This window comes from Anser cygnoides, chromosome 7 (genome assembly GCF_040182565.1).
Source record: "Anser cygnoides isolate HZ-2024a breed goose chromosome 7, Taihu_goose_T2T_genome, whole genome shotgun sequence".
Classification (NCBI taxonomy): Eukaryota; Metazoa; Chordata; class Aves; order Anseriformes; family Anatidae; genus Anser; species Anser cygnoides.
In genome coordinates, this window is record NC_089879.1 from 296,558 (window position 1) to 309,386 (window position 12,829).

At 41.7% G+C, this 12,829-nt stretch overlaps 1 protein-coding gene across 3 annotated transcripts in view; it reads right to left on the reverse strand.

Annotated features, from left to right (window-relative positions):
* The window catches only part of INPP5A (inositol polyphosphate-5-phosphatase A), a 253,101-nt gene that overhangs the window by 88,219 nt on the left and 152,053 nt on the right, over positions 1-12,829 (reverse strand). For all 3 annotated transcript variants that reach the window (XM_067000742.1, XM_067000743.1, XM_067000744.1), the window contains exon 8: positions 5,112-5,231. In XM_067000742.1, the coding sequence (XP_066856843.1) occupies positions 5,112-5,231 (120 nt within the window). The remainder of the gene's footprint in view (positions 1-5,111; positions 5,232-12,829) is intronic.

A 12,829-nucleotide genomic window follows, 5' to 3' on the forward strand; every position in this document is an offset into this window, starting at 1 on the left:
AGCAACTTCAGATTTGACTGCATTTGTATCTGGAACAATGTAATTGACTTCTGGGAATTTAGTTTGGGTTTACAATAGAATCGACTCATTACAGAGACCAATTTTATACATATACACTCTGTATGTATTTGTAAATAAACAAATAAACATTTGCTCATCACTGATGTAATTCTAGCTCTATTAAAGAATCTATTTATCACCATATTTTCTTCACATTTGCTAAATGGCAAATGATAAAAACAATCTGGCCCAGCGTACACCAGCTAGTTGTCTCTAAAAACATTCTCCTTGCTGTATTATTCATTTTCTAATTTCAAAAAAGCTAATTTTAAAAGTAAATCACTTCATAACACCATTGCAAGATTAAACCTTTCCACTCTCAAAATATGTTATTATGATTATTAATAGATTCACTCAGGAGGAAACTTCTAAAGACAACTTTAAAACATTCACTCAGCACCTATTCCCTTTTGTCTTTTTTTTTTCCCTCTAACACTTCCCCTTCTCAGTAATTTAGATATACTGAGACGCTTCATGCTTATGTGCTAAAACCTTGTGTTACAATACGTGTTAAAATAATTTTGGGAAACCGACTTCTCTGATTTTAATAGTTAAGCTAATTCATTCAAGCTGTATTTGCAAACTTTCCTGGTTTTTGTGTTTCAAAGTCCTGTGATAGCTTTTACCTTACATGAAAAGGCTGTACTTAATTCATGTTTATGAAGATGCAGAGTTAACAGAACCGCGCTTTCACTTACTCCCACAGTGACCTAAATCAACTGTGAGAAGGTGTTTCTGCTTCATTCAGTGAAGGTTTAGCTCATTAAACTGTTTTCCTTCTCAGTATTGTTCTCTGGGTTTGAACTGCATCGCTGTTAAATGCTCTTTAGCAGTTTAAAGGCTTTAAAGGAAAAGACTTATCAGTCTCTGTTTTTAACAGCACTAAATCTGCATTATTAGTTCATGCAGATAAGGGGATTTAAAAGCTCAGCTTGAAACCTCTCTCTTCAATATTTATCTGACACTGCATAGCTCCAGTAGCTCAGCTGGAAATGTAGATCTATGAAGCTTTAAAAAGAGATTAAAGCCAAGAAAAGAAGTACTTTTCCCCCTATAGACGTTCTCACTTTCCCTTTTCCTACTGTCTGAAGGAGTGATGGCAGACAATGGTCAAAGATGGTTCCCAAAACCCTCTGAATGGGGACACTGTTGGTGGTAGCATGCATTCAAAGTGAGCTTCAGCGTATTGTCCTCCCCAATCAGCAGATCAGAATAGAGTTTGCTGGTGGCTGCCAAAAGGTTAGCAATGCCGATGAAAGGGGTTTCCCATTATTCACTGCTCTTACAGAACTCCCCTTTTGTGCGAGTCAGCCCATCATTTCACTATGGAGGTCCGGATCTGCGGCTGGCTGCTCTCTCAAAATGAACAATTCATCTGAATGCAAACTCACAGTACTAGTGTGCAACCTAAAATTGAAGGTTTTCTTTTCTAAGGACAGGGGAGTTGGGGCAGTTTTTGGCAGTGTCACATTTTAGTGATATACCATCATGACATCTTTGACCCACAGCTGACACTAATACTACAGTCGTATTACCTTACCCCTGCCAGGGCATCGTGGGAGGTCCAAAGCCAAAATTAGCTAATGAAGCACACTGTATGCTGTCAACAAGTGTACAATAAATAATGCAAAAGGTTTATACAGGTTTGCTAAAGTTCCCTAGTGCAAAGCGTAAGAAAAGGAGAGGAGACCAATGGAGGTTAAAAAAAAAAAAGATAGGCCTTTTTCACACTGATGTATGTAACAGAACACACAAATCTCCCAAACTACTGAAAGTAGAACCTGAACTAACTGTGGCTTTGTCCTCTAAATAAAAGATCTTTTATTGTAAACTACTGCTTGCCACCTATTTACAAACCTTCCCAGAGCCTAGTGTTTTCTGATGATTTGAACAGCTTTTACACGTGGTATCACAGAAAAACAGATACAAGACCAGACATACTGGATTATTCCTCTTCATCCTTGTATTATCCCCCCAAAGTGAAAATAAATGTCTATTTTGGAGAAATTCCTACTTAGCCCTCTGCTGGGGTACACAGGAAAAGCACATATATAGGGGAAAAAAACAGTATCTTTTGTTTAAGTATCATCCTAAGACAAGACTTCTGGAAAGAAGTAAAACTTTGGATAGAAAGTGATTGAAAAGGTATTTATACCCCATACTACATTTCAGAATGTTTTTCACTGAAAATTTAGATAGTGAATCCAAGATTCACAGAATGGTTGAGGTAGGAAGGGACCCCTGAAGGTCACCTGGTCCAACCCCCGCTCCAGCAGGGACATCCAGAGGTTGCCCAGGTTCGTGCCCAGGCAGCTTTTGAGTTTCCTCCTTGGGGAGGAGGCTCCACATCCTCTCTGGGCAACCTGTGCAAGAGCTCTGTCATCTGCACAGCACAGAAGTTTCCTGCTGTTTAGATGGAACCTCTTGTGCTCCAGTTTGTGCCCATTGCCTCTTGTCTTGGCACTGGGAACCACCGAAAAGAGCCTGGCTCTGTCCTCTTTGCACCCTCCTTTCAGGTATTTATAGACACTGACAAGATCCCCCTGAGCCTCCTCTTCTCCAGGCTGAAAAATGACAACATTGCATGCACAAAGACGTTTTTCAGTGCGTAACTTTGGTTCAGGAGCAGCCTTAATTTCTAGGCTGCTGCAAGAGACAGCCAGAAGAGTAAATTGTAATTTGTTGGTGAGGAGCCCTCTCTGGGGAGACGCTGCAGGTACTGCATGCAGGGAAGGTTACAGGCAAACGTGAGAAGGAAGAGACGCATGGAGCACGTCAACGTGTCCTTCATCTCAGCCCGCTTGGCCACGGTCTAACTGAGGTTGAGCAACAACTCTCACCTGCTCTCCTTCCCTCTGCTAACCCAAGGTGTGTGGGGCTGGGAGGCACGGCTGTGCTTCAGGGACGGGCGGCGGCAGCCCTGCTGCTCGCTCAGGCCTGGCCTCGGGGAGCTCTTGGAGGCTGCCAGCAACCTGCAGCACCTCTGCCGGGACAGCCCCGCCATGCGGGGGGAGCCAGGGGTTGGGGCAGTCCCCAGAAAAAACGTGGGGGAAGTGGCAGTGCAGGGGTGCTCTGTGCCGTGGAGGCAGGCACCAGGCTTGTTCGGGCAAGGGCCACGGGGCTGGGCGTAAGGGCGGCAGCTGCCTCGGGACACCAGGGAACGGGGCTTCATGGGATGAGCAGCAAGCACGCACAACGCCAAGCTGTCGGAGCAAGAGTTCCACGTACCAACCAGCGCATCCTGAAGTCTTAGTGCAGACAAACCAGCATGTAACAGTTTTCACTCTTAGAGATCCAAATCCCTATGTTCAGAGCAGTCAGCAAATTAGGATGTGCTGGAAGCTACTGCTTGCTTTGTTATCCTCAGAGCATGTAATGTTTTTAAATCTCATGTTAAAATGCAACATTTTTTCTCATGTAAATACATCTGTAAAAGGAGGAGATACACTGGGGTGATGATGCAAAATCTAAGAGAAGGGAGACAGGTACACTGCCGAGGCACGATGACGAGAGGGTGATACACAATTTCCAAAGATGCCACAAACCATTCAGATGTACTCAAAGAAAATTAAATACTTAGATACAAGGAGTGCATTTAAAAAAATACACATAAACTGCTCTGCCTTTATCTTTCCCTGCCTATGCGGTTTGTTTTAAGCATCATCTTATGCCACAGATACACATGGCAGCATGTGCTATATGTATGCCATGGCTTCTTTAAAGTTCCATTTCTCAGGCAAACACGAGGTCAAGCAGTATCTTGAAAGAGAAATACCTGCTTAGATTACCAATACATGTATGCCCATGCAGAAATCATTTTTTCTGTCTCACGGAAAGCGGCCTTTTTTCTGACTTTATAACTGCTAAATAGGGCAGCTGTAAATTTTGGGGTATTTTTGGGACCACTGAATATGCCATCCTCTGTATTGTACCACCCATCGTATGAATCAAATCTGTAACACTCTTATAGACCGTGATGTTGTTAATAACAGTGATGACTGCATACAAACGCTGTTTTGTCACTTTAAAAAGATTAGCTGCCTGCTGCACTGAGCTGGTACTGAGATTGAAACACCACAGGGTTTAATGTTGAGGGGGACCGAGCCCGTGATGCTGGAAGAGCTGGATTTGTTCAGTTTACAGAAAAGAAGTCTATGGGAGGATTTTGTTGCTGGCTTTATCTATTTGATGGTTACAGAAGAGACAGATCCAGACTCTCCTCAGCAATGTACACCAAAAGATGAGGGGCAACGGACACAAATGGCATTGAAGGAAATTCTGACTGGATTTTAGGGAAAACAAAGACACAAAAAAGGTGGTCAAACACAGTAAAGGAGTGGCCCGAAGAAGGTGTAAATCTCTGTACGTGGAGATATTCAAAGCTCAGCTGGGTAAGCCCTGCACAACCTGACTGGATGTTAAAGCCAGCACTGCTCTGAACAGGATGGACAAAAGAGGTCCCTTCCAACCACAGCTGTTAGAATTGTAGAATCAAAGAATATCCCAAGTCGGAAGGGACCCACAAGGATCTCTGAGTCCAACTCCTGGCTCAACAAAGGACCACCTGAAAATCAGACCATACGTCTGAGAGCATTGTCCAAACACTTCTTGAGCTCCAGCAGCTTGATGCTGTGACCACCTTCTTGGGGAGCCTGTTCCAGTGCCTGACCACCCTCTCAGTGAAGAGAGTCCTCCTAATATCGAATCTTATTCTTTTATTCCTTAACTGAGAACACAAATGTCAGCTGTATTAGACTCAATGTAGACTAAAAAGAAACTAAGCTAACTAACATATTATAAAAATAAATCTACTTCTTCACAAGTTTTGGTGACTTCAGAAAGATTATCCAAACTCAGTAATTTATCTTAAAAGAATAAGTATTATAAACTGATCTGTAATTGGTACTGTGTAGAAAATTCTTGTAAAGACTGACCATTTTCAGTTCACAGAATAAAAATCTCTACATTCTGAGTGTGTCTTTTGAAACATATTTTATAAACTGTTTATGAACAAAGAAGATTGAGAGAGGCTAGTAAAGGCTAATACATACCTCTCAAGTACATAGCCAAGAGCCTTATGCCGTATTCCTGAGTAAACCGATGGGCTTGTTTCCCAAGCAATTAAATTGGAAGCATCATGGAAAAGATGAATGTTTACCAAGTCAAAGGCACTATGACAAAAAAAAAAAGGAAAAAAAAAAATGACTCAGGGTAAAAGAAAAAAACATTTATTGCATTCACCAAAGCATTCAACATGATAACACTTTTTATATTCTCGCTACTGTTACCTTAGTATTTACTCACACGGACTGTGAAAATTAAGCTATCATCACCAGAAAATTGTCATCGAACTTATGCTAAGTCATCAACAAGTAAGACTGAATCTAGGCTTCTCTTAAAACAAGTATAATATGAAAATGAAAAGCTATTCAACTGTTACAATCCATATAAATTAAGCAGTACCCTCTCACTAAAACAATTAAAGATGAAAATTGAATGTTTAAACAAACAACTTCACGTTTAGAATTCGTAGCTAAACACCTAGCAGAACTGTGAACTTTTAATAAACAAAATGAAGAGATATTGACTGCATAGTTTTACCGACATTAAAGGCTAAATCACATAACTGTAACTCTTTCTCTGTCCCTGCATGGAGAATGCCACGATAATAGTGGTCAATCTGCACACAACTTCCAGTTAAGAAAAGGACACAAGGATGTCCATCTCAGACTGTGCTTGCAGGATGAGGATCTGACCTTGGAAAACCTGTAAAAATTGTAAAATTTTACTGCTTTGCTTTTTAACCTGAAAGACAGGAGTATTAACTCATCCTTTGCTATTTTGCAGTGAATCCCTTCACCTGCCTGCGGGCTGGCTTAGCCAGAAGCCCATGGCATTGCCATCCTGTACCAGCTACGGGTAGCATGTTCTGGGAGGAAACAAACCAGACTGGGAAACACTGCCTCGGCTTTGGGAGCCCCTGTCCTCCAGGAGGAGCAAGTGGAAGTCGAGGACTGCTGTTACCATGCCCAGCATCTGCCTTGTGGGATGGCCAAAGTCTGACAGAGGAGATTTCTGAACAGAATCATGTTGCTTCTAGGGAAGATCTATGGATTTGGGGTTGAGTGGGGGAAAAGAAGAAATAAGGGTATTAGTGAATTTCCTTCTTAATCAATGAAACCAACTTCCTGTGAAACAGAAATACCTTCCTTTGCCCCTCTGCATAAAAGATAAATGACTTCCTCTGATCACCGTGTCCACCCTGTTTTCCTGTCCACTTGTTGTGACAGATGTTTGTAACTACACATCCAGTATTACAGACTAAGTTCTTTGAGACAGGGTCTGGAATTTGCTGTAAGACTGCACAACACTTGGCTGATTTTGGCTGATAATGGCCTTACAACATACCTGTATGCAACTATATTTTTTTTCATTTCGTTGTTTCCCACTTTTCACTGTGGCAGAAAATCTTCACATAGAAGGATTTTGCTGTTATAACCATGACCACACAGAGGAGTTTATGATTTTTACTACATTAATCACATACTAAGTGTCACTTCTAGTGGGCTAACAGTCACTTGGAAGGCAAGCTGTCCTTCTGAACTTTGGTTTTCCACTGCTCACTGAAAGGATCCACCTGAGTGGCAAACAGAAAGCTATCCAGCTGCTATGTTCACGCTGGCATTCAGCTTTACATTTGCTCTACTTTTGGCCTTCTGTGTCCTAGAGACCTAGTCTGTATTATTAAAAAACTACACCTTCTCACTGCTTTGCGATTAAGATCTTTTGGTGATTGACCACGGTGAGTCACAATGAAACCAAAAAACCTTGAATACTCTGCCCACAGATGAAGCAACAACAGTCCCAGCCTTCCTCTCCCCTCAGAACACCTGCCCCGCCCAAACGAACCACCCACGAAACAAACTAGTATAAGCAAAAATTCCTGCATCCTGCATTGGTTCCTACAAAGCTCCCAAACACAGTTACAGAATAGTACCGACTATGTTATGTTTTGGAAAGGAGGCCCCTCCAGCACTTTCAAAACGTGTCATGCCCTGTCAGCTCCTACATGCAAAATACTGTGATGTGCTGAAATTTTGCTTAGTGTTTAAAAATATAAAGTTTGAGTAGGTTCCATGAACACTGATGGTAATTATTGCATTTTGTCAGAGAAGTGTGGGCTATTTCCTGAGTACAACTGAATAAATTCCTTTAAACATCTTTTAAACTATAGAGAAACTGAAATTACATGCCAGAGACATAAGTCTATCCTGGAGGACTGCTATAAGAAACTAGACTTTTTAGAATAGAATAGAACAGAACAGTACAGCTGAGTGGGACCTACAAAGACCATCAAGTCCAACTGCCTGACCACTTCAGGGAGAACCAAAAATTAAAGCATGTTAATGAGGGCATTATTCAAATGCCTCTTGAACACTGATGGGCATGGGTCATCAACCACTTTGATAGGAAGCCTGTTCCAGTGTTTGACCACTTTCGTGGACCTCCGCCTGTGCCCTTTAAAATGCTTTATTCTCATATTCAGAAAAAAGGCTGATAAAATTTGGTTGTAGCTGGTCAAAAGTAGCCAGCACTTAGATCAGAAAAAAAGTTACGGGAAGAATGGAGGCAAAATGAAACTGCCATTGCTCTAACAAAAGTCCTGTCTTGCTGACATTTTTAGGCAGGATGGGGGTGGTCAGCCTAGACCCAACCTAAGCGCTCTGTCTGAGTGTGCTTCAGTACTGTCTCTGTATCTGGGAGCTCAGACGTACTCTGTTGGACAAAGAGTCTCTGCCAGCTCCCCCTCACAGGCACACTGTTTCTTGTTTTTCCTGTCTGAGAACCCTTGAAGCAATGCTGATCACCACAGAAATGTAATTCATTCGAGTACTGTTCTTCCAGGTGCTGTATTTTGTGCATATACCCCCCCCCCCCACACACACACACTTTGGTACCTCATGTCTTGAATAGTAAATGCAGAAGGATGCCAACGAATTTTGCAAAGAGCTCCAAAACCATGCGCTCTTCACCTTAGGATACACATGGTACTAGCTAAAGCAATGAAATACATGTTCATAGAATCATAAAGGTTGGAAAAGCCCTCCAAGAGCATCTGGTTCAACCATCTCCCTACTTCCAATGTCACCCACTAACCCATGACCCTAAGTACCAGGCCCAACCTTTCCTTGAACACCCCCATAGATGGTGACTCCACCACCTCCCTGGGCAACCTGTTCCAGTGCCTGACCACTCCTCCTGTTCTCATTTTTCTCCTTCACTGATGATCACCATTTGGGCTTAGCCCAGAGCCTTTTACAGATTTCAAGCCCTTTCTTCCCAGAAGTATCCACTGCATGTCCTCTCAGTGTCTCCCCTCTCCTTTGGCCTTACTGCTAGTGAAGTTCCACTTCCTCAGCTTTCGGTCCCTTGTGTGAGGTGAATCACAGCTCAGCTCCACCATGTGACAGAATTACCTTGCATAGGATTTCAGATTTGAAAAACAGTTTTTCCCTTTATAGTAGGCAAACATTTTGAATTTGAACAAAGAACTAAATTATAGACTTTGCATTGCTAGTCCCATGCACAAACCTTCCCTGTTTGACAATTCAGCATGGAGGTAAACAGGAACAGAAAAGGCAAACGTACCTTATGTACAAAAAGGAGTTTGCAGCCTGCCACCAAGAACATGGGAACAGATTTTGTCAGCTAGCAGTGTCCAGCAGAACCCCCCTGCTGCACAGGGAAATTCCCCAGATAATGATGGAGTGAGGAATTGTACTTGGACACAGCAGTTAATGGCAGTCAAATCAACAAACGTATGATAAAGGCACACTGGTCACCAAGCAGCTGGCATCCAGGCTTCTTCCAAAGATATTCTTGGTGGTTTTGTGTTTTTTTTTTTTTTCTTTTCTTGTCTATGGGCAACAGTGTATCTTGCTGAATGAACTCATGGTTATGCTAAAGTAGTCCTACTAACCTTTGTATTTAGATATAATTAGTACATAACTACAAAACATGATCTGGAGATGATGGCTGGAGATGTCCATTCTTGTCTGCCTGACAGACGAACAGAAAGAATTCCTGTGGGATGGGAAAAACCTCATGTCACAGGTGAAGGGTCCTCTAACCCATCCCCATCTGTCCAAAACTGCTTCTTCTTACAATTTGCTAATGAAGGACCTTCCATCTACAACTTACCTGTCCTGTCATAATTTATTTTTCATCATATTGTCTGGTTTCCTGCAAATGACACTGATTTCCATCTGCCATTTCCACACGGGAGACAGACAACAACTAGTCTCCTAGATGTGGCAAGCTCAATTTTTTCAACTCCTACTCAAATACTTTCACCACTCTGGACTCTAATGTTCTTTTTCCAACTTACTTAATGCACAGCATTCCAAACAAGACAGAATACTCTATCGAAGGGCTTGCTGGAGCTGAATTAAATAATAACCATACCTTCACCCATTCATGCCCTTCCCTTGATGTTTCTTGTAACACATCTCAGTAAGATAATAATGAACTACATTCAAATTATGTTCCCTTAATCTATTTCTACTGTATGGATAATCTGTCAGTTATTCCCAATATTGTATTGATGCTTTTGAATTCTCCTTTCAAAGAGCAATGCTTTACACCTCCCTGAATTTAAGCTTGCAATCCTACTTTATCTAAAACCTGAAAACAACTTTGATTGCCGATTCTGAGCTCTGCAGATGTTCTCAGATTGGCGCCATACCTACATTTGATAACTGTATTCTCTACTCCATCATCTTTGGCAAATATAAACTGTACATGCAAACTGTACTTAGACTGTAATGTATGCAGCGTGCTATCTTGTACCCATTAACACAGTAGGACTAAGAGCTATTGGAATAGAAATAAACTAAAAATAATAATAAAACCCCAATCTGGTTATATTCAAAATAGTTTAAAAAATGCAGTGTTCTATTTTTTTCTTAAAATAAAATCTCAGAGTGCCCCATAAATTCCTGTTAGAGAATTTCTTAGCTCCTTGTTTACACTAAAGATAAGCTAATGAAGAATAATGGATGTGAAAAATCTGGACTCACGGAGGACCTCAACTGGGGCAGATCACCAAATCGAAGAGGAGGAAAAAGAGGACATTTTTTCTGAAATATTTTAAGGTCACCTTTTTGTGGTTTTGGAAACCCTCTGTTTTTGGCATGAGGTACATTCTATAATGATGTTTTCCCAGGAAGGGAATATTAATAGCTTCCTTTCAAGGATTCACATGGAAGCATTTACAACAATTCCTGTGGATATATTTTTATTCAACTATTAGCACACAGAAATGTATAGATCAAAAGTCATAATTATGAAAACAGCCAGAACTTTGCTCACCTCAAATAAAAATAAAATAAAATACTTTGTTATGATGCTTTCGGATGTGGTTTAGTGGTGGACTTGTAGTGTTAGGTGATGGTTGGACTCAATGATCTTAAGGGTCTTTTCCAACCTAAATGGTCCTGTGATTCTATATAAATCACTTATTTATTTTATATGTATATGCATATAGACAGGGTTTAAACACTTATCATACCAGAAATAGACATATTATACACTTAGATCTAACTAGGTTTATTTTCTAAACCCATATATTTTCCATAATATTTCACTTTCATTCTCCAGAAATTGCTCACAGTAACTTGCCTCTTTAACTTACCCTTAGAAACATTTGAGATACTGTTGGATCATGTGGATCACCATCATAGACTATTCCATACAGGAAACTACCAACATAGCTCACCTCATTATAGATGAGAAAAATCCCCACTCTTAATTTGCAACATACCCTTGTGAAAAGTAAGCATAGTATGTTTTCTGATCTGAACATCTAGCTACACACTGCTCCTTCCAAGAACTACCCCTTTGCAGTATCAATCCGCAAATAAACATTTCTTTTAAAGCCATCCCTGAAGAGATTTTTCCTTCATAAAGGCCTAGAATTAAATTCAAAACTTTTTTTTTTCCTTACAAATAGGAAATCCAAGAGGATAGGAGAGAGATATCTGAGAGAAAACTCTCATGATATAAGACAATAGGCCAGAATAGCAAATTGTGCCAACATGACTTCACTAAGGGCAGATTATGCCTGACAAATTTGGTGGCCTTCTATGACGGGGTTACAGCATTGGTGGATAGGGGAAGAGCAACTGACATCGTTGACCTAGACTTCAGCAAAGAATTCGGCACTGTCCCCCATGATATCCCAGTCTCTAAACTGGAGAGACATGGATTTGATGGGTGGATGACTTGGTGGGTAAGGAATTGGCTGGATGGTTGCACTCAAAGAGTTGTGGTCAATGGCTCAATGTCCGAGTGGAGATCAGTAATGAGTGGTGTTCCTCAGAGGTCAGTATTGGTATGGGCACTATTTCACATCTGTGTCAGTGACGTGGACAGTTCGATCGAGTGCACCCTCAGCAAGTTTGCCAATGACATCAAGCTGTGTGATACAGTTGACATGCTGGAGGGACAGGATGCCATGCGGAGGGACCTGGAGAAGCTTGAGAGGTGGGCCTGTGCGAACCTCATGAGGTTCAACAAGGACAAGTTCAAGGTCCCAAGCACAAACATGGGAAGGGATTGAGAGCAGGCCTGAGGAGAAGGACCTTGGGGTGTTGGTTGACAAGAAGCTCAACATGAGCTGGCAATGTGCACTTGAGCCCAGAAAGCCAAGCATATCCTGGGCTGCATCGAAAGAAGTGTGGCCAGCAGTGTGAGGGAGGCGATTGTCCCCCTCTGCTCTGCTCTCATGAGACCCCACCTGGAGCTTTGCATTCAGCTCTGGGGACCCCAGGACAAGAAGGACATGGACCTACTAGAACGAGTCCAGAGGAGGGCCACAACGATGATCAAGGGGCTGGAGCACCTATGAAGACAGGCTAAGACAGGTGGGTTTGGTCAGCCTGAAGAAGGGAAGGCTCTGGGGAGATCTCACAGAAGCCTTCCTGTACCTAGAGGGGGCCTACAGGAAAGCTGGGGAGGGGCATTTTGTCAGGGAGTGTGGTGATAGGACAAGGGGGAATGGCTTTAAACTAAAAGAGGGTAGATTTAGATTAGATGTACGGAAGAAATTCTTTACTATGAGGGTAGTAAGGCACTGGAAGAGGCTGCCCAGAGAAGTTGTGGGTGACCCACGCCTGGCAGTGCCCAAGGCCAGGCTGGGGGGGCTTTGGACAACCTGGTCTAGTGGCAGGTGTCTGTGCCCATGGCAGGGGGTTGGATTTTAGATGATCTTTAAGGTCCCTTCCAATCCAAACCATTCTATGATTTTATAGTTTTATGACTCTGTGATGCTACCTACTTCTGCAGATCTTTACTGGTGGAATCACATGCTGTGTCATATGGATCCAGAAAAATTAACAAGAACCTAAATTATTTAATAGCTGCCTGCCTGGTTTCTGGGTGAAAACAAAGTCTGTAAAGGGAGAAAAATTTGCTGCTCTTTCATTTTTCATAATTTGTTTGCTTAGTGTAATGAACATGCTTATGCAAACAAGCAAGAACACTAGTAATCACTCACATGTCAAGCTGTATGAACATTTATCAGACTTTAAGATCAAACTTCTGATTTTAAGACATGAAATGACTACAGGAAGAATGTAAAACTGTTGTACAGTCACACGTTTTATGGTGACTATAACAAAAATAAGCAATAAAGACCAAAACTGTGACTAAATGGTAAAAAGGTATGGTCAGATTTCCATGTGGGGCTAGAGAAATCTGAACTATCTGT